Source organism: Barbus barbus, assembly GCF_936440315.1.
Source record: "Barbus barbus genome assembly, chromosome: 6".
NCBI classification, from domain to species: domain Eukaryota; kingdom Metazoa; phylum Chordata; class Actinopteri; order Cypriniformes; family Cyprinidae; genus Barbus; species Barbus barbus.
Genome location: NC_136734.1, coordinates 1,947,016 through 1,970,686, shown reverse-complemented (window position 1 = coordinate 1,970,686; position 23,671 = coordinate 1,947,016). Strand labels below are relative to the sequence as shown.

Here is a 23,671-nt window from a genome sequence, read left to right as displayed (position 1 = left end):
GTCTTGGGCCGGCAGGGATTGTAGGTGAGGGGAGTGAATGTCCAGCGCTCTCTCCACCCTCAATACCACGACTGAGGTGCCCTTGAGCAAGGCACCGAACCCCCAACTGCTCCCCGGGTGCCGCATGGCTGCCCACTGCTCCGGGTGTGTGTTCACGGTGTGTGTGTGTGTTCACTGCTGTGTGTGTGTGTGTGTGTTCACAGTGTGTGTGTGTTCACTGCTGTGTGTGTGCACGTTGGATTGGTTAAATGCAGAGCACGAATTCCGAGTATGGGTCACCATAATTGGCAGTATGTCACTTCACTTCACTTTTAAACATCAATTTTCTATGGAGACTGTTAAATATTATTTTGCCTTAATTTGATCATTTTAGTATAGGGTCCAATTCTCACTATTAACTAGTTGTTTATCAGCATTAGGTCGACAGATATGGGTTTTTTGACAGCTGATGCCGATTCCGATATCTTGGAAAGCAGGGTGGCCGATGGCCAATATGAAGCCGATATAATTTTATTTATTTTAATTAATATTTAAGAAATTTGAAAATGGATTAAAAAATAAATGTTAAACATACTTTTAAAAAATGTCAAAAAGTCTCAATTGCCTTTATTTTTTATTTTTATTTGGTGGAAACAAGAAAACAGAATTGCAATATGTAGCCTAAACTTGGAATTTCCTTCTCTCAATTTTTCTTTCTCATTTTTTTGTTTCTTTCTCGCAATTATGAGTTTACATGTTACAATTCCGACTGTTTTAAATGAATTCTGAATTTCCATCTCGCAATTGTTTTTTTTTTTCTGCCACAGTCTGTATCATGCAATTTTGGATTTATATCTCGCGATTCTCAAAATTGTGAGGGGAAAAAGTCTGTATTTTGAGAGATAAACTCACTATTGCAAGAAAAAAGTCAGAATTATGAGATAAAAAGTTGCGTTAATACTATTACCTTTTAATTCATCTCATTGCAGAAACAAGCTTCCATAGTTTAATGATTGATTATAATGTGCAGTTTATTTTAATGCACAGTATATTTCTTAACATGATTGATTTCTGTTCTCTTTATAGTGAATTTCTGTGTGCATACAGTATGTGTGTGTCTTCATGCTTTAGGCCACATCCATAAATATCCTCCGTATCCTGCTGTGAAAGTGATAGCCTCTCAATGTGAGGCGATGTCAGGCGTGGAGTTTGTAGTGCTGTATGAAACACATGATGAGATTAAGGGCTTATGTGCGTTTGAAGCGGTCGGGGTCTGGGCCCGTTTGGGGGTGATGGGATTAGACGGCAAATACAACCCCCGTTCTTAAACAAGAAACTAGACCCAGTTACTGACCCGCTGTGAAATGCATGCCATCATCTGATGACTGCGTCTTTTGCATGCTTGATATGCAGGAGTCACAGCTGCGCTCTGTAATTGTGTTGTTAAAGCAGCAATTATTTGGAGTTAGTCGTTGGAGATTTCCATGCAGTTCTTGATTATGATGAAGTCTTGTGATTATGATTTTTGTATGTGTGTGCTGAACATCTGTGAGAGTTTGTTGCAAATCACCTCACCAAGGCTGCATTTATGTGATCAAAAATACTGTAAACATAGTGATTTTGTGAAATATTATTACAATTTAAAATATTTTAAAATGTAATTTTATTTTTGTGATGAAAAGCTGAATTTTCAGCATAATTTCTCCAGTCACGTGATCCTTCAGAATCATTCTAATATGCTGATTTGCTGCTCAAGAAACATTTCTGATTATTATCAATGTTGAAAACCAGCTGCTTCAGATTTTTGTGGAAACTGTGATGCTTTTTATTTTCAGTGTTCTTTGATTAATAGCAAATAACATTTGTTTGAAATAGACATCTTTTGTAACATTAAAAATGTCTTTACTGTCACTTTTGACTGCTGAATAAAACTATTGATTTCTTAAAAAAAAAAAAAAAAAAAAGTTACTGACCCCAAACTTTTGAACAATTTTATGTGAAAGGATAAAAACAGATTGTGAATAAATTAGCAGGGTTTTTCATATTTTTTTAGACAAATTTGCATGGTTTTTGTTTGTGCATCTAGTGATCAATTCAAAATTCAGTAAATGTTTCCATCATAGTTTATGCACATGTCCTCTTACTGAATAAAAAAAATCTACCTCTGTGAATTTTTTTTTAATGCGCATTTTATCATTAGTATGTGATTTGCATAAAATATTGCAGTTTTGGTAACTGGTAAAAGGTGTATCTTGTATACCTTAATTCTTTAAAGGTTCTGGCGTTGATAGCCCCATGAAGAACCTTTAACATCAGTGGAATCTTTCCATTGCACAAAAGGTTCTTTATAGTGGAAAAGGGTTCTTTAGATTGTTACAATTTTCTTCACATTAAGAAAAATGATTTAAGAGCTTCCTTGGGGAACTGAAAATGGTTCTTCTTTGGCATCACTTTGTAAACCCACTTTTGGAATCTTTATTTTTAAAAGTGTTGAATGCAGTGCAAGTCGGTTTGGATAAAAGTGTAATGTTGAATATATTAACTGTTGAGATGTCAGAGTTTGATTGTTCTGAAAGATCTCAAACCTCTAGTACACACTAAGCAACCTACTGAGGTAAGAAAACAACATACCAACAAATGAACCAAACTCTGACATCAAGCACACTTGACAACAGTGGTGTAGGGCACAGTTATATGAATTCAGGTGCCCCTGTCGGTGTGTGTAGTTGTGTGCTGAAGTCAGCCTATAGGTTGATCATTATTTAAGCGGTGACCCTGGTATTTGCTTTATATTAGCATACGATTACGAGCAGTATGCTACTTTTGAATTATTCCTCACTGATGGGGTCATGCTTCATTATCATAACATGGACTACAACAAGTTTTAAGGGCTCAGAGGGGAAAACTCATGATAATGAAGCCCGTTTACAGTGAGTTGCTGGTTTGCAGCATTTCAATAGCCACACCAGTAGTTCCTTTTGCTTGAGTGTGCTTTTTATAAAGAAGTTAATGCTTTTAATCGGCAAGGATGCATTAAATTGCTTAGAAGTGACAGCAAAAATATTTAGAATGTTATAAAAGATTTCTATTTCAAATAAACGCTGTTCTTTTAAACGTTTTATTCATCAAAGAATCATAAAAGCAGTTTTCAACATTAATAATAATCAGAATTATAATCATTCTTTATTGTAGCCACATGCAAACTACATATTTTTAAAACTGCAGGAATGACTAGTCAACTAATCGCTCTCATACAGTATATACATCTACCAATGCATGTGTACATGGTGAGAATGCCTGCAAACTCTCATTGTCTTCTAGATTCAAGGGCAGGGATGAGTTTGACCTGCAGCTGAGGATTTCTGTGACTTATTATCAACATCTTCAGCTATACAGTGGCAGTCGAGACCTTTTTTAAGTGTGTGTGTGTCAAAGCAGATAACGTGCACTTGGGACCTTGTCCGGTTTGCCCTCTTCAATGCAAACCGCCTGGAGCAGACAACAGATAGAAGGCATGTGGGTAAATGCCGGTGACAGATAGAAATGTTAGCGTGTGTGCTGTAAAAAATGGATGAAACTGGATGGAGAAACCTGAGGTGATTTTAGTGTTGCTGATGTCTGCATACTTCCTCATGAAACCCCCCAACACACACACACCAATACATCACCGTCAGGTATCTGCGACAAATCACGTGAGGGAAGCAAACGGCACTTAAGGGGCTCTCTTCATGACTTATATATGAGTTTGGAGGGGGTTGAGGCTCGTATTATCGCCCTCAGTGCTGCCATAACCTCTGCCTCAATATTGCACGGGTTTCATTTTTTTATCGCTCTTTTCCAAAACCTAGTGAGCTACATTTGCAGCATTATAAGGCAACATATTTGCAAATAAATAGTTGTATTTCATTCAGTATCAAAAAACATTGATGGTAATGCACTATTTTACCCAATATTTGCATGTGTGTGTGTTTTTCATGTTATTTATGCATTTTACATTGCACTGTCAACTTAAGTGTTATTTTAGTGTCATTGAGATACTATTATAGTTATTCGTTTTTTTATATGTATTCTGTTTTTAGTTTCATTTTAGTTACATTTTTAGTAATTTTGTTTTTATAATTTTTTGTATTTTTTTAATAAATGCCAGTATAGTTTTTATTTTTATTTCAGTTTTAGTTAATTTAGTGCATCAAGTTAAATATTTTGCCGAAATATTTTTTCTGTATTTTAATTTTTTTTGTTATTTTTTGTTTTATTGTATTTAAAGTAAATATTTTTTTTATTTATTTTTACATTTTCGTTTTATTTGTAATTTTAGTTTACTATAATATCCCTGCAGTTTAGCAACATTTTAATGTCAAACTCTGTTGTCAAAGTTAGTTTTGATAAACTGCTGAAATAATTTTACAGTTTCACAACCTATATTTCACAAATATAAATAATGCATTCCTACAGTTTCATTCATAAATGGTTGCCACATTCTACTGATTAAAATTCTATCAGATTAAATATTTAGTTGTTGTTCTTTCAAATGTCACGTATGAATGTTATCTTCTTGAACTATAATGCACACACATGCAGTACATATTTATAGAATATAATATGTAATAAATTGTGTGTAAATTAAAAAAAAAATGCAGATACTTGCTAGTATGTTCTTAGTGGGTTGCTTAGAAATCCGCTGCCTATGTAGGCTGACAGTATGCTAGGGAACAGAGCTATTGTGTTTCTCCTTGTAAAGGGATCAGAGAAGACCTCGTCCTCATCCTCAGGGGCTTTTTGGGTTGTTTTTTTTATTATCTTTCCCGTGTGCTGCTCATTTAGGATTAGATTTTGAGTCGACCACGCTAGTCTGGGTTTTCAATTAAATGCGCAGGCGTTAATCACAGCTCAGAGGAGACGTGAAAGCATGTGGTAAAGCGGTCAATATTATAATCTTATTCTTTGTAATATGTGCTGATGTGAAGATCAGGAAGGCAATAACAGAGACATGCGGTGTGGGAGTGTTTAATCATACCGGTGCTGGGTGTGTGAGAGCGTGTCTGGCTTTGTTCAGCTCCGCAGACAGACTTAAGCTAAATAAAGGTGCCGTTTCCACGCAGACTATAGATTCACACTTGCAGTTTTTGTAAATGAATCTTGCTAAAATTATGACATTGTAAATGAGGACAAAGTAAGAGTTTGTTCCTGACATCATCTTGTTGACTTCTGTAGGCCAGAATATCAGATGTTGTGCAGAATGTTCTGGCTGCTCTGTTCCATTGTGCAGATATGGACTATATTTATCATTCCGTTTCTGTTCCAGTCAGATTCAAACCTGCGTCTCCCATATGAGCACCACATTTCAATGAGTCTGGAGAGATGAATTTACTTGTATTAGATATTAATAAAAAATCTAAGCAAATCTAATGAAATTAGAACAATTGTTGGAACAAATGGGAACATATTTGTTTTAGTTTTCATTCATCACTGTAGAAGTGTACCCAACTATGACGAATGAAACACTAGTGAAGTATGAATGAGGACATGCAGTAGTTTTCAGGTTGCTTTACCTCTGCGCCTCGACCGGCTGCTATAGCCCTTCCTGAATCAGTCAACACACTCAGTGTTTTCCTCATGAGGTGAATGAGTAAGCATTATATAAAAGACTAAAGCTCCTCACACAGATTCTCAAAGTAGATGAGAGAACAATAGCTTGTATTTGCTTGTGTTTGTGGCATCAACATTAACATATGACAAGCTCTTTGTCAGAAAAATGGTAAAAAAATGGTTATTACAAGCTGTTGGTGCAGGAAGACCTTGATAGAAGTGGAGTAGAATAATGAAATGCTACAAAAGGGTAGAATATGATCTGTTTTACATGCTGTAGAGTAACACGCAGAACTTAATGACGTCTATTCACTGCACAAGTGTGGAAAATATGATCGCATGGCTCATTGTGTGGATGTAGGTCACAGGAAGCCGGTTATTCTCCTGCTCCAAATACAGATTGCAGCTCTGACTCTGAGAGAACGAGCTCTGAATCAAAGAGCACACGGTGCTCAGGCAGCGAGGAAAAAACACCACTTAAACCGCTAAAACTTCAGGAAATTGAAGGACTGCGTTGAGGGGAGCTGAGCACAGATACGTGTCTGTTTGAAGTCAGATGAAAGGCAGCAAAGAATATTAATGCAGTCGTTTTTGACATTGCATGCAGTGAATTTAGGCTGACAGGAGTACTTTTTAACTAAAAATTAGTTGTGTGTATGTATTGGATTGCCAATAGTTCATTTTATGGCACAGGCCTTAAAACATCAGCCACGTGTTCATTTCAATTTTTCCATTTCAGTTTTCAATATTTAATTTTCAATTGAAACAGCAAGCAAACAGCGACATATCAAAGATAAATATTATTTTATTTTATTTTATTTATTTAGAATTGACAATTTGATCATTCATATTGATAATTTATGTCACAGGCCAGCAAACATGGCAACAGTCACTATTTAGACAACTTATGAAATTTTCTGTTGAAACTGCAATTTGGCATGGGACATATGAATTTTATTTTATTTTATTTTTGGATTGCCAATAATTTTTCATTTACATCACTTCCTGGCAAGCATGACAACACTAATGCCGAGTTCACACTGCACTAGGGCTGGGCGATATGACGATATTATCGTATATCGACGATGTCTTGTAAGTATCGCAATGTCAACAGTCAGGTAAAAGACGATTATTGATTTTATTGAAAAAAAAAAAAAGATAAACCTAGTAAATTGCAAAACAAACTAAAAAAAAATTACATGACCCCATAGTCACCATACAGGTCTTTTTGCATGCAAGAATTAAATAATTTAGTAGGGTTGGGAATCGGAAAAAAAAGCCGTTCCGATTTTTGAAATCAGATCAGATGGAAGATCAGGAACCGAATTACTTGTTATAAAATGAAATCTCGATTCTGCTTCTCCATTCATGTATGGGCATTTATTGTGATTTCAAACGATTCAACTGCAAGAAGACGAAATAGAACTGCTTCTGCACTCGAGCACTGTTTTCTGTGATGTGCACACACACACAAAGTGCACGCACAAAAGCCGTCTCTTATATACGCGAACACTGGACTCGGCTCTCTTTCTCACATTCTTACACATTCGAATGGACAAATACACACTGAATTTTATCAAAATATCCCATAAAAACAATAGGTTATGTCTTAAAGGAACACTACACTTTTTTTTTTTTAAATAGGGTCATTTTACAACTCCCCTAGAGATAAACGGTTGAGTTTTACACTTTGAAAATCATGCAGTGTGAACTCGGCATAACCTGTTGACTTTTAATATTGTGCTGATGTTTTGAATGAAACCTTCACTGGAACAATCCCTGTCTGTGAATTCCACAAATCAAATTATGAAATCACATAATAATGTGGCTTCGATTGGTTTTGTAAGCATTTGATTTCATGTAACCTTGTTGAACAGAACAGTTCTGAATTCCTTATTTGTAAAAATCAAATTCATATAGAGCAGCATTAATATTTGATATCATCTTATGCTTTGTGTTAAGATAATTTAAGCAGAGAAAACACAGGAAGAACAGGTTAAATGGGGAATTGAATTGATTTTTGTTTCTGTTGTGAGCTTTAGTTTCACTGTATCATCAGCGTGAAGGACTAACAAGATGTGCTTATATTTCTGTATGACACTGAAAGGTTTCCAACAATTGTAGATGTTTCTGGAAGCTCTTTTTGAACCAGGTGAAGGTTTCTCCTAAATTAAATTCTTCTCAGTCCAGACAGTCGCCATTTTTAAGACGATTATTGCATCGTGCCAAAGATTTTTTCTCTGCTAGCTCTCCGCTCGGAAATCACATCTTGCCCATCACATCCACTCCAAAGCCAGACGATGCACATCCAGATCCAATTTAGATGGTGAAATTACATTTCCCTGCATTCTAAAGCATTCCGACAGCGAGGATATGGAATTCTTAGTGTAACAGGAATTCCCTTGAGGGAGAATTTTTGGAATTTAAAAAAAAATTCCAAGATGATGGTGGATCAAAACACGAGTGGCGTCTCATTGTTATGCAGATGCGGCGATTGTTCACAGAAGCCGGTTTATCCAATTCTAATTTATATTCTGACACTTTAGACAAATGCGGCCTATTTTCTTTTTAATGGAAACGAATCACAGGATGTATGATTGTGTTTGATTGAATGAGACGGGAGAAGGGATGAATGTAATGAGCTTTATTGTCTGGTTACTGGAGTATATTTTAGGACGCAGACGCTCTTATCACAGCAGCTGTCAGTCATATATCAGCATTGAGTTTATTATTGAATGTTAGGTTAACTAAAGCTCCTTCTCGTGGAGTTAATGGACCCCCAGCGCTTATTTAATGAGCGACCTCTCGTACGCACACTTGTTTAATGTCGCTCCAGCAGTCTTTAGCTAAAGCACCTGCCGGTGTTACTCACAGACCTGCAGAGATGCTGATATTCAGTTAACTCATAATAGAGTATTTTAATTATACACACTGAACTCAATGCAGCGTGACCACATCTGATTGCGTTTTAAACCGTCAACTCTTTGCATTGCTTCAAGAAAAAGGTCAGTAATTTTGTGTAGACGTGTCTGATTGTAAATGTCAAGCACTGTTTTGTCCGAAACACAAGTGCTAGTGAAGGCTGAGCCGTGTGACCTTCAGTATTTCGACGTATAGAGCAGCCGCTGACTATGTTTGAAATATCAGTGTCACACTAGCGCTGCACGATTTCATCAAAATAACATTTAAATCAGGATATGAAGTGCTTATAAACCAACTGCTGTTGACACGAGAAGCTTTAAGGGCTTCTTGAAGTTCTCCCTGAAAATAAAAGCTTGATGGTTGAACGTTTGAAAAGGAAGAATTTAAGACCGCCAAAAATATTACGATTGTAATTTTATAATTATACAGTAAAATATATATTTTTTATTTTCTTTATATTTTTCTATATAGTATTTTTTTTTTTTACTACTATTGCTACTACTAATTAATATTATATAATTTATTTTACAGTAAAATATTGCATTAATAATATTTCATATTTTTAAATATTTAATTATTCTACTAGTAAATAGAATTATTATTGTTGTTGTTATTTTTGTAATATTATAAAATTATTACAGTATTTTATTTTTATATCTTAAAATACTCTATTTTTATTCTACAGTAAAATATTGTAGTTATGTTTTATAAATGTTATTTAATAATAATAATAATAATAATAATAATAGTAGTAGTTGTAGTAGTATCAATAATATTTTGAAGTCTATTGATACTGTATATATTCACCAAACCTGGAGATCTTCTTTTTTGTTTTTAAATGCATTTAAAATTGCAATGAAAAATGATTCCCCTTTCCCCAAATCCCTAACTCAATGCTAAATGCCCGGATGAACTAGAGGAAAACTGTAGACCACAATGCAATGTGCAAAACTTGAGCTACCATTTCCATTTCAGTCTCGTTTTTGACTCATTTTTTGATCTGACTGCCAAAAGTTAGGTTATTTTGACAACATTAGATATAGAGAAAAAGAATATTTAATGCATTGAAAACTAAAAACTGGATGCCACTAGCTGAGTTAATTCAGCATGCATATTACTGTTTGAAACCTTCATCTCTGCATACTTTTTCACATACTAGTTTTAAAAAAAATCTCAGGGGTAATGCTTTACTTAAATTCTTTGTGTAATGCATTATAAAAGTAGTTTTAATGCATTAATTATGCCTTGTAATGCACCTTATAATGCATTGTACAGTCTCATGAATAATTGTAACCACAGTCAATACATTATGACACTTATCAATTCATTGTTAAACTATGCATTTTAAATTTGGTTATTTACAACAAATGCACATTATGAATAATTATGATGCATCATACCCTTTAATAACACTTTATAATACATTAATATATAAAGGCTTTAAGTGCAGTGTTACAATAATAGGCAGCGCAGTATGCAGTAAGCAGTGCACTAGTGCTCTCGTCTGAACATGACCATTATCTAGAGAAGGCAATCATGAGCTGTCCTGACTCTCAGGAAACAGGATGAAACTCTAATCACAGTCTCTTTCCCAGCACTTGTTATTGGTGTGGAGAGAGCGGTTTTTGTTTTCATTAGAGACGGAGCACAGGACGAGACCAGTCAATCAACATGGGAGCTGCGGCTTTTCAGAAGACCAGTTACCAGAGGAAGAGTCTAAACTCAATTTTTACATATACTGAAGAATACGTAAGGAGAATTAGAGTGTTGTTAGGTTTCTGTGTGGTTGCTAGGCACTTGTTTTTGTAAATATCCCTCAGGTCCTTCCTTCAGTGTGCATCTTTTGGCTTTTGTTCACCTGCTTTATCATCCAGCAGCTGAAGAGAAATAGCAGCACATACTCTGAAAAACAATTCAGTGGCTTTGTAAATATCACAATTATCTGTATAATCTAATAATCTCTGTTTTAAACATGCATTGTAATACACTCACAGCATTAGACATTTGTCTCTTGCAGACGTCTGGTGTATGTGTGTCTCTGTAGGGTTCACACACGTTTTATTATTGTGTTGCTCGTAACAGCTGGTCTGCTCGTGGTTTCTCGTCTCTGGGGGATTGTTGATGGTAAAATGCTGATGTCTGTGTTTTCGTTTAACCTGCGAGAGGCAGATTTGGTCACGTGCATGTTTACAGGAATTTAAGAAGGGAAGTGCAAGTGTTATTTTACCAGAAGTATGGATGCACTCATACAAATAAAGATTCTTTATAGGCCTCGATGGTTCCATGAGGAACCTTTAATAGGGTCATCAGAAGTAAAAATTCACTTTTACATGGTGTTTGAATATAAATGTGTGTTGGCAGTGTGTGTACACAACCAACAATGATACAAATCCACCCATTTGCCGGATTTTTTAAAATCCCTCAAAATAATAACCCCTTTCTCAAATGAAGCCATTCACAGATTCTGGCCTGATGTACGTCACACAGACCCAGGCCCCTCCCACGATTGTTGATTGACACTGGTGTTTTAGCACAGACCCGTCCTAAATTAGCTGTAAACAGTCCGCCATTGTTTCACCGTCGGAGCAGATGTAGACAAGAATGTCTTGTAAGCGATTGAGGTGTTTTGTCGTTGGATGTAATAATGAACATAGCAGTCGTCATTTACTCCTGACATCTCAGCTGCTGAAGACACAGAGGATTACGTTTGTTTTGGGTGCATCTATGTTTGTGGCAAATCATTCGTGATCCAGAATCTTTCCTAATAATGTGCTAGTTAGCAAATTCCACGGTTAAATGTGTCTAAAGTGAACAGTCTTATGAGAGCGGCTCATCACCCCACAGAAGAGAGGGGCGGGGTGAGCAGACCTCATTATCATGTAAAGAGACATGCACTGAAACGACTTGCTGTGAACAGAGCTGTTTTTGTCAGGGTAAAAAGGGTGTTGTTTTACACTACCATTGAGAAATTTTAACTATACTTTAAATTTTTAAGTATATGTCAACTTGTGGGGAATCTGATGTCCCCTTTAACATCCATAGAACCTTTTTACTGCAGGGCTAAGAAAGAAATGTTGCTTTGGCAGCTTGCTGAATTAAAAAAAAAAGTTAGATTATTTTTAATAATAATTTTATTCAGCGCTTTTCTGGGTACTCAAATCATTTTACATGAAAAGCGGGTATCTCCTCATCCACCCATTTAAAATTGTATTCAAGTTAACATTTAGTTTAATGACAGTTTATTTTTCTGGTTTTAGTTAACTATAATAACCCTAGTCACAATCAGTCTCTGTTTCATTATGTGACATTGTGAATTATTTCTCGTATTTTAGTTTTCTGAAGGCAAAAATAGACTAGTATATACTTCTGATATTCTATGAATTTTCCACTTTGATGTTAGATGTGTAAAGATTCACAACAGATGTTTATTTCATGGATTCTTTGTATCGCTTTGATTTACAGTTTTTAAGAAGTGACAAATTAGCAGGTGCACTCGCCATCCTCGTTTGTCTCTCTCTGTTTATCGCTGCCTTCCTGTTTTCACTCCATTCCTTCAGCTGTCGTGTGTGTGTGTGTCAGGATGTTTTTATGCTGCTCTGAAAATGATTTGACATGTCATCTGTCTGTCAGTCTGTTTATCTGTCTCTCACTCTCACCCAAACTGAATGTTTAATAATCCCACTCCAGTTCTAGACGGTGTATCTAGTCGAGTGTTTCTGACATGTCACAGTTTGACTGTCACATCAAAACTGATGTCCTGACATATTCTGGACTTATTATTCGCTTCTCACTGCTGGAGTTTAACGGCACTGTAAAGTCACTTTTGAGAGTTTTTGAGTGATAATTCACCTGAAATCAAAATACTGCCATTATTTACTCCATTTACCACCATGTCTTTCCAACCCTTGATTTCAGTACTTTTACAGTACTATTTAAGACTGTATATCTTTTGTAGAGTAGAGTCTATGAATTCCATTTTATTTTTCCCAAATTCCCTGTTATTTTTTTCCAAATTTAATTCAATTATTTTTTTGTTTTTGGTTCTTTTTGGTCCTTGTTTTAGTTTTTCTGGATTCTATTTTAATGTTGAAATTAAATGTTAGTGATCAAAAAACATTTCTAATTAATTAAAATCATGAAACATATACAATTTAACAACAATTTATTAAAAGTGTAAAAAAAATGAAGTTTTTAAATTTAAATTTGAATAATAAAAAAACATGTCTAAACCTTTAACAAATTATGATTTTATACAAATTTATTAAAAAAAATGGTATTAATAAAATAAATACACAAAGCATGCACAATACATCTTTTAAACAATGCCTTTTATTTTTGGCAAACAAATTGCTGCACAACAAATGTTTGCAGTTAAAACTTGTCAATATTCCTTATTTATAATTACTATTATTATTATTATTACTGCTACTTTGAAAAAAGTACATTACACTGTGCAATGGTATGTTTCTGTTACAATTTCTTCAAGTTAAACCAAACATTTTTTTTAATGAGTTGTATTGAAGTTTCTTTGTGTAAGTGATACAATGCTAGATTTTCTCAAAGGAAATCATACAGTAGGGCTCTAGCAAAGTGTAGTAGAATTTATATGCTGCAGTTTCGATATAATAAATGCAGACAGTGATGAGGACTTTCATTTACGTTTACATTAATGCATTTAGCAGATGTTTTTATCTGAAGCAATAGAGGAGCACAAGCAGTTCATCACAGAATTGACTCTTCAAGCTCCATAAAGGATGCAAAAGCAACAGAAAAATATGCAAATCGTACTTCTGCCTTAGATTTAATTTGCTGTATTTGCTTAATGGAAGAAATGGCATTAAGATGAGTAAATGATGACAGAATTCAGGCAAACTATTCCTTTAACAGTTTTAACAAACCAGTTTTACGGACTTAAAACATTTGTTCACTGCGTAATCTAGTATAGTATTTATGTACTGTTCTCCAGTTCTAAATTTATTCCATGCATAAATTTAATGAACAGTGATGATAATGTTCAAATTCATTGCATTTCTCCATCTTTTTCCTTTCAAGGTCAGTTAGTCACCCACAATTACGAGCTCAGATTTACTCCGGCAGACCTTTGTTAGATGGGCTTTTTTCTCTTTGCTGAGTTCGCTCTGATTAATTGACTTCCCGTGGAGTTCTTGGCTGAAACGGCCCAATTTGTTAAAGGCGAGTCTTTGTGCTGGTAACCCAGGGGCCGACGCACTTCATGAAAGAGCCCTGAAACATTTGCTTGTAGACGGTGTTGTCACTGATCTGAGAACAGCTCCACCTGTGTCTCTCCTCGCACGCAGGGGTCGCCACCTGCGCTTCATTCGTTATGTGTTTGTTAATGTTATTTCCCCGGAGTAACAAACTCTGTGGCCTTTAGCAGAAACGGCTGATGGAACGCTGGCTTAAAAGTGGCATTGCCATGGAAACCGCCTCCAGACTCGTTGCCGGGTCAGCGTGCGTTTGAAAGCGGCACGCAGCCTTCAATTATCTCTGTTTGTATCTGTGTTGATTAGAGAGGAAGAGAGAGAGGGGCATGATGGGAACTCCAGCAGACAGTCTTTTCTCCGCCTGAATCTTCCCACACCTGCAGTGTGTTTGTCTATGCAGTAACAAATGCAGACGGCCACCCGTCCTCAGGAGGAGTGATTCAAGGAATATTTCACCCAAACTTGACAATATGTTTTTAAACAACAACTTGTTTGTTTCAGAATCATTACATTTAAAATAAGTGAAGCTGAAGTGAGTATTTCTGAAAAAATTCGGAGAAAAACTTGCAATTGCGATTCATAAACTCGCAGCTGCAAGTTACTAATTGCAAGATGTAAAGTCAGAATTGTAAGAGAGTTTTTTCATAATTGAAAGCTATATCTCACAATTGCAAATTATTAATTGAGAGACATAAACTTGGAGTTGAGGAAAAAGGACAAAATTGCAAGATGTGAACTCGTAATTTATTTAAAAAAAATTTGCGAGCTTAGTTCACAATCAAAGTAAGTTATTAATTTGCAAGATGTAAACTCAGAATTCTGTTAAAAAAGTCAGAATTGTGAGATGTAAACATGCAATTATAAAAGCTCTCAATTAGTTTTTTTTCTTTACAATTGCAATTGCGAGTTAACTGAATCCTGAACAAAAAGCCTGACTTGCGAGACGTAAACTCACAATTTCTGACTTCTTTCCTTATAATTGCAAGTTATTAATTCTGATTTGAAGTCCTAGATGTAAACTAGCAATTTAAATTTATAAATTGCAATTTCTGACTTTTTTTCTCTGAATTGTGAATTTATACCTCATGATTGCAAGTTAATAATTGTGAGATCGATGTAAGGTCAGAATCCTGAGAAAAAGTCAGAATTGCGAGAAGTGAGTTATTAAGTGCAAGTTATAAACTCGGAATTCTGAGAAAAAAAGTATGAACAGCAGACTGAAAAATGTCTGAATTGTGAGATAAAAAAAAGTCGCAATTACTTTTAAATATTTTTTATTCTATGTCGGAAATAAGCTTATATAGGTTCACTAGGTTGTGATAGAAGTGCCAATGCAAAATAAATAGAAATGTGTTTTAAAACTTGTGAATTTTCAATTATAATATATCAATAAAAATGATAAAACATGATATCATGAGCTAATATTAAAATTGTAATATAATAAATACAATATTGATATTAATTTCAACCATCCTATTTTAAATTCAGCATTAAAGTTTTCATTCTTGATGTTTATTGAAAGGTTGGAACATTACTTAATTTCTCACAGGGGATGTAAAGTAAATAATTTAATTTAAGAGAATGGAATCCAGCAGCATATGGTGTGTGTCTTAGTTAAATGCTAGTTAAGACATATAATAAATATTCTCATAATTAATCGCTCCAACAGGTCGTCAGGAGATATTTACTGGAAAACATGAATGAGAGCGTATAATAGTGAGAGTAAACTCCTGTGTGTCAAGATTGTGTGTGTGTGTGTGTGTGTGAAAGAGAACGAGTGATGAATAAGGAATGATATATGACATCTGTGTAAAATTAATGACATGAAGCTAATGAGTGTTTTCCTTCTCATTTATGTCTCGTATAACCTGAAAATCTGTCTAATGGAATGATACACATTATAAATCATAAATCATTGTGTTTTAAGGGAATTGAGCATTAAATTAGCATTAAATTTACATTGAGAACTTGTGCAGTGACTTTTACCTTACATTCATTCTTTATAACCATTATTTTTTTATTTAATTTTTTGCACATTTTTCATTATTTTAGGACTATTAAGTGCATTTGCCTGATGCAAAGACATTTTATTTATTCCTTTTTTTTTGTTACTCTCATTTCTCTTTCTTTCTGAATGTGATTCTCATTAGATTGACATTAATATAATATAGTATTTTAGAATGAGTTGTCATCAGAATAATGTCAAAATGCAGCTGGCTGATGCACATTATAAATCATAAATCACATGCAGTCTGATATTATAGATATGATAAAAATAAGAGATTATACTTTGCATAAAGAAAATTAAGCCTCTTTTATAACCATTAAAAGTTTTTGCATTTTTGGGACTATTAAACAAATTTCCCTAAAGCATATATGTTTTATTTATTTGTATTTTATTGTTATTGTTTCATTTATTTAGTTTTTGTAACTTTCTTAGTTACTTGCATTAGGTTATCATTACTGTAATACAGTATTTTAGAATGAATTGTCATGGAAATAATGTCAAAATGCAAACCTTTGCATTGTGCTAAAATAAGCCTTATATTTATTAATTTCAGACATTAGTCTCAATGTAATTTCCTCAGTTTTAGGATGAAATATGTAGTCATTTTGTTGGGAATTGACTCGGGGAATGCTGCCGGATGTGGGCTTACACGAGTGTTTTCTCTTCCTTCGAGCAGAAAGCCCATCTGTGCGCGGGGAACCCCTGTCGACTCCATTATGCTGCTAATGGAGGTCTGTGTTTTAATGGAGATGAGCTTTGCTCCAAGACCTTTCGCATCTGAGATGCAACTATTAATGTAGAGCGGCACGACCCATCCATAATCAGAACAAAAGGATGGTCCTGGCGTCCAGCGCAGATGCTTCTGTAACGAGCAGGCATCTATCATATCCCAACAGCCCCGGCGGGAGACACGAGCGCTCGGATAAGAGGCCAATCACAGCCGGTGCACAGACAGGATCGCTTTCACACATGATTGACAGGGCTCTTAAACATTACTTAAAGTGTATTAAGATAGTGACAAACCTGTATGACTGCAGAATGACTCTCATGAATATTATAATTCAGCAGTGGAGGTTTTAGAGGTTGTGGCTCTTATTGGGGTCTTGCATTGTTTCTAATTCATATATTGTTATTTCTCTTTGGCTCTAAATATGATCATGCATATTGACCCTAGAGTGATTGCATCCCAGTTGCACTCAGCAGACGTCTGGATTGGCGTCTGTACAGCTAGAATCAGCAGTAGGATGAGCAGCTGCTTTGTATTTCATCTGATGCAATAGTAAAACCCAGTCGACACCAACAAAGGCAGTGTGTTGGGATTCAACTAAAACAGATTAAAAAGCTGTGTGTATATTTCAAAGGCATCAACATAGAGTGAAGTTTATTGAAACTGGAGCATTGTAGTTTTGATGCTTTGTGATATGCTTTTTGCTTTCAGTGATGATAAAATAAGACAAACTCGAATTATCCATAAACTCAGAAGTGGTTCTGCCTAGTGTGATTTTGTGTGTTTAATGTGTATTTACACCATTTAAATTCAAAATGTTGGGTATACATTGTATTATTTAGCCTACTATTATTAAAATGTATTATACTCTACTGTTCAAAGGTTTGAGGTCAGTTTAATTTCTGCTCACCAAGGTTGCATTTATTTTATCAAGAATATAGTGTGTGTATATATATATATATATATATATATATATATATATATATATATATATATATATATATATATATATATATATATATATATATATATATATATATATATATATATATATATATATATATATATATATATATATATATATATATATATTATAATTTAAAATAGCTGTTTTCTATGTGAATATATTGTGAAGTGTTATTTATTTCTGTGATCAAACTGTATTTTCAGCCTCATTACTGCAGTCTTCAGTGTCACATGATCTTCAGAAATCATTCTAATATACTGATTTACTGCTCAACAAACATTTCTGATTATTATCAGAGTTTAAAACAGTTGTGCTGCCCAATATTGTTGTGGAAACTGTGATACGTTTTTGTTTTTTTTATGGAAAAAAAAGTTCAAAAGCATAGCATTTATTTGAATTAGAAATCTTTTGTGACATTAGAAATGTCTTTACTGTCATTTCAGATCAAATGAATGTGTCCTTGCTGAATAAAAGGATTAATTTCTTTAACAAAATCCATTGCAGTGCGTTGCTAAAATCATGTGTGCTGTGTACAGTCCTGTATTTACGTCTCCCATTGAGGCTAAACATCTCTGTGTGGCTTTATATTCAGTGAAACCACCCTTCACCCTGGAATGACACCAGCTCCAGCTGGCATGACATGAACAAAACACGCTCTGCTGAAATCAAAGCTGTCACCCTTCAGATTCGCCAGCGGGCGGATACAGTGATGAGAAATAAAGAGCAAATGCGGGAGGAGCGCTGATGGAGCATTTCTGACATTTTGGTCAAATTTCTCATAGTTTAATGCTGAGTTCTTGAATTATGTATTGTTTATTGGTGTTTTTTAATCATATTTAGTGGGGTTTTCAGTGGAGAGACTGAAGCTGTTCATAGAGAGCTGATACAGTATACAGAATTACCACAATTAAAGTTTTGTCCATTTGGTTTAATACTAAAAAAAAAAACTTTACTATGGTAAAATCACTGTTTGCATGCCTTACGTGGTTTATGATTTTGTTTTTCTGTATTTTCTGCTCTTTTCATCACAGGAAGGATACTCATTTCTGACATTTTGGTCAAATTTATGATGATTTCATATTAGTTCCTGAATTATTTACTGCACACTTTAAAATCATATTTATTGGGTTTTTCAGTGGACAAGCTGAAACCATTAACTAAAGACCAGCATCGTGGCTGTCGTATGCTGATAAAGTGTTTTCCACTTGGTTTAGTACCTAAAAACACCCCTTTAATATCTTAAACTACCACCTTGAGTGGTTTGATGTAATTTTGCTGTATTTTCTGCTCTTTGCGTCACAGGGTTTGTCTTCTGTATCTGCTCCTCTCTTTATTTGTTTCTTTCTCAGCTGTGACGGATGAATTAAGCTGGACGGATTGAGTGTCTGTCGGTCCTCCAGACGCTTTAGAGATCTTCATGCTAGAGCTCAAACTGATCTTCTTGTGTGTTTGCTCTCCTCAGAATGGCAGGGACTACGGGTTCCTGGTGCGGCAGAACTCGGAGCTGCTGCGGGCGCTGGAGGAGATGGAGAAATCATGCAACGCTCTCAGAGAGGACAACAGGATACTGGTGAGGCCTCATAGTCCTGCAGATCATCTGAGCATTCAAACATCTCCACCGAATTGATTTGCATTTGTATTTTAAGTGATTTGTTTGTTCAGTATGTTCATTTGAAAATGTAGAATTTGTATTGGAACATTTTTCAAATTTTTATACACAGTTTTTACTTTTTAACTGAAACTTTTTTTGACTTAAAACAAATGAAATATTTAAAACGTTTCACATTTAATTTAGTTTAGTTCCAGTACTACAATAACTAAAACTAATAAATAGACATTAATAAAAAAAAAACTCTAGACAAAAATAAAAAAATGACAAATTACTTTAAAATAAGTGAAAACAACATATGAAAATTCAAAATAATAACAAAAGTTATAATAGTATGTCAGTGATAAACCTTATATGCCTTATAATGTAAATTATGATTTCAATTTTCCTTAACATTTTCTCTTTTACAAGCATTAATTCTCAAATCAATACTGCAAACAGAAAATATAAAAATTAATAATAGCATCAGTGATGCTTAAGTGGCACTTCCTTATAACGTTAATCATAATTTAGTTTTGTATTAACATTTTCTATTTGTAAATGTGCTGTTTTGCAGTCATTTTTGCGCAAATCAATATTGCATGTGCTAGTATTTATTTATATGGAAAAATAGCATTGCAGCACTTAATACTAATCATGTTTGGGTTTATTTTGTGGAAATGATTGGTTGAATGCACATTTATCCCTTACGTAGCACATTCAAATATTTTATCTCAAAAGACCAAGGAAAATTCTCTTAATATAAGCCCTTTATATTTTTCATATTTAATCACATTTGAACTTGCTTGCAGTTCTCAAACTGTCCTGGTGTGACACGATTTGTTTTAAATATCACATTTTTAAATACACACTGCAGTACTAGGCCTGAATCTGTTGTTTATACTTCACCCCTTTGAACATATTTGATATTGCTATCAGTTTCTCAGATTCTCTCTTTATTCTCCAATACTAAGTCTCTAATATCCATGTTTCGTCAGAGGAAGAGCAGTTCTCCAGAGACGGAGGAGAAAGTGAGGAGGTTGAGGAAGAAGAACACCGAACTCGCCGTCATCGCCAAACGTCTGGAGGAGAGAGCGCGGAAACTACAGGAAGCCAACCTGAAAGTGGTGCGTGCACAATTATACAGCTTCATATGATTTAGTGTCTAGAGTTGATGCATCACAGCATGAGTTTTAGCATTTGATGTAAAACACTTTCAGGCAAAACTGTTGTTTTTTTCATGCACAGGCAAATTTTGTGGCTTCCATAACACGTCGTCTTTTAGACTAGTGGAAAGAAAACATTCAAAATGCACATTTAAGTGTTTATTTCATTACACTTGATGTATTTGCTTCAGCAGATTTCAATTCCAATACATATCTTTTTAAAGTTTTTTTTTTCTCCATTTCAGCAGTATTTAGACTAAACTTCCAATCTATATTCTGAAGGGTTTTAGAGAGTTCATATGTCATTTCCACTGATTTATGTAACGTATTTTTTCCCTAAAAACATGGTAAAATGTAGCCTTGTTTTCTGGTTGTTGACAGCATTTTCTGATTGATAGAGAAATGTAAAATCATCCCTGTAAAAATCTTTAACTCTAATATGTCAACAAATTAAAGATGAATTTTGAACCTGACTTTAATTAGTGTTTAATTCTGGACGTTTATGCAGATTAGTGCATATTTAATTCAATCATGCCTTTTTCGTTTGCGTATTTCAACATAACATTTCAGAAAACGTGTAATTCAACACAACAGTACAACTAAATGTACTGTGATTAATCAATTTAAGATACCCCTGTTGTGTTTTGCCTAAAATGCATTTCAGTTATCAGTGCAAAAGTACAGGCAATCTTTTTGGTTTTTCTTGTAAGTCTGAATATGAAGACATTAGATTGATTTTATACTTTTAATGCAATAGACGATGAATAAATGATTGCAAAATATGTTTTTGATGGAACTATTAAATTATTACTGGATTTTTGCATTTATTATCTGCCTCTTTTCCTTTGGTGGATATTGAACCCTGTCATTTAGCGTCTTTTGAACTGAACGAAACAATATAGAGCAGTTGACCTGAAAAACCCGTCCAGTGTTTACTTATCAAACACACTCATGGCTCATTCAGTGCTCTCTTCTGTCTCAAATATAAAAAGCCAAACCACAGATTGAGCTTTTATTGACTTTTCTTGCTGTTGAATTTGTTCTGAATGACTGTGACTAGTTAAATACTTTACAAATCTGTTCTTAAACAAGCTTCTGTTTTACAGTGACTTTGAGCTTTTGATGTAGAGCAACAATACTGGTTACATAAGACAAGACGAAACTACACACAATACTGCAGTAGAGGAGTGAATGATGATGTGTGTGTGTGTGTCTGTGTCTGTGTCTGTGTGTGTGTGTGTGTGTGTGTGTGTGTGTGTGTGTGTGTGTGTGTGTGTATGAGAAAGTCTGGACAGCGTATCCTCGCCCTTCACCCCTCTGTATGTCTGGTACACTGTAATTCTAGTCCACCTGTATTGCCACCCGTCAGCTCCCAGGTGCTCATGGGTAATGACTGACGCTCACAGCACAACACCTGTTACTTATATATGTTTTATAGTGTTTCTAGAGGAGTATTGTATTAATTTCCCCCAAACATTTTACAGTGCAAGTCAACTTGACTTTATTATATTGTACTAAAGTTTCTCTTGTTTTATTGTTATATTGCAGTTAAAATATATTATTATTATTATTATTAATTAATTAATTAATTTTGCTTTAGATATTGTGTCTGTTTTTATCATCTTTTTTTATAAAAATATAAAAAAAATAAAAAATGTGGAAACATTCACACCAAGAATTATAACTAAAGAAAAATATAACTATTACTAAAATGATAACTAAGATTAGTTTTAACTAAAATATTTTTTAGCTGTGTTTTCAGTTGATTTTCCTAATTTTTACAATCAACACTATAGTAAAGCTCTTTCGCTTCTTATTTTTTTATTTGCTTTTCTGTTTGATCCTTGTAGAAACCATAATAATAACAATAATAATAATTTTGACTTTAATCATTTTGTGTCAGTGTATTAATTATTATAATTTGTTACTTATTTCAATAATATTATAATTTATTGTTATAATTATTAACTTTAAGATTTTAGTAACAACAACAAAAATAATTTTATATATATATATATATATATATATATATATATATATATATATTTATTATTATTATTATTATTATAACATAATGCAAAGGATAATAATATGATTTTAGCTTTAATAATTTTAGCTGCCAATTTTTGTTTTTTATACACTTTATTTTAAAATAAAGAAAGTGTGGAAATGTCCTATTGATTTAAAGTCCATCGACAACTAAAAAAAAGATAAATACATAAAAACTATAACTATAGCAATAACTATAATATCATCCACACAGGTGGATTATAAAGTGCTGTTATTGTTATAGTTGTGGTGGATTTCACTATGTTTCTGAAGTACAGTGATTATTAAAACTTACAGTTATTGTCCTTGGTGTGAAGGGCCCTTTAAATTGTTCAGTCAGTGTTGACATCATTTGTGAACTGTGATATGAAGCACTGATATTTCCTTTTTGAAATGCAAATCCAAGAATAGCATGTGATTGGCTGGTTTATCTGAAGGCGTGTCCTCTGTGTCCTTTCTGATTGGTGGAATGCTGTGATTGACAGCTGGAGTAATTCATAACACTGATTGTAGTTGTTGTAGATGATTTCTATATAAACTCCTGCTGTTTCCAGGTAAATACTCCAATGCCGGTGAAAGTGGGCGCTGTGGAGCAGTACAAGCGTGCGTTTGCCCGTCAGAGAGCCAGAGACCTGGCGCAGCACGCAGACACGCTGCTGTGTAAAGACAAACAGATCGCAGCGCTGCAGCAGGAGTGCAGACAGCTGGAGACACGGCTGGGACAGGGGAAGGTATCTCCCTCACTGAAACCATACGGCATCTTTAATAAGTCAAGCATCACTAGTACTGATGCTTAAAAAATGACTGATTTGCATCAGAATCTCAATAGATCTGGGGCCGGTTGCATAACTGTTTAAAGTCAGTTACAAAAATGTAGATTGGCACAATTTTAATCAGAAAAGTGAGACTGATTATCTCTTGGCCAAATGATAGTTGGTCAAACTAGTTCTTAAGGCACAGTCATAGTCATTATGCAACTGGCACCTGGTCCTATTTTTTATTTTATTTTTATTTTTTTATTCTAGTTCAGCATTTTAGCTGCCATAGTCTTATTTTAGTTTTCATTTTGGCATTTATTTATTTATATTTGCATCAGAATCATTTTATTTTATTTAGATCTCATATAGTATTTTTTTAACTTAAAATATCTGACCAACTTGTTGATTGTAATAATTACTAAATTTCTAACATGATTTCTCGCAGTTGCTCATGTGTTTCGGTTCTCAGTTCCCTCATGCATTTTCATTATTGTGACTTCTGTTGTCACCTGCTGGTGATGTCATATACTGCACAGTCAGCATTTACTGAACACATTCTTTTAGTACATGGACATACATTTGAAGTCTGAACCTGGCACAGAAATTCATTTGTCACACCGCAGGACTATTTATGTGAACTGCTCCTAAAGCTGTGAATGTGTGAATGTCATTGAGATGATTGATCACGTCTCT

At 34.3% G+C, this 23,671-nt stretch overlaps 1 protein-coding gene across 1 annotated transcript in view; it reads left to right on the top strand.

Moving 5' to 3' along the window:
• Positions 1-23,671, top strand: part of LOC306871740 (peripheral-type benzodiazepine receptor-associated protein 1-like) — a gene marked incomplete at its 5' end in the record, with an annotated part of 102,173 nt that overhangs the window by 31,429 nt on the left and 47,073 nt on the right. Inside the window, 3 exons of the mRNA XM_079419865.1 lie at positions 18,880-18,987; positions 20,004-20,132; positions 22,775-22,951. Coding sequence (XP_079275991.1) covers positions 18,880-18,987; positions 20,004-20,132; positions 22,775-22,951 — 414 coding nt within the window. The remainder of the gene's footprint in view (positions 1-18,879; positions 18,988-20,003; positions 20,133-22,774; positions 22,952-23,671) is intronic.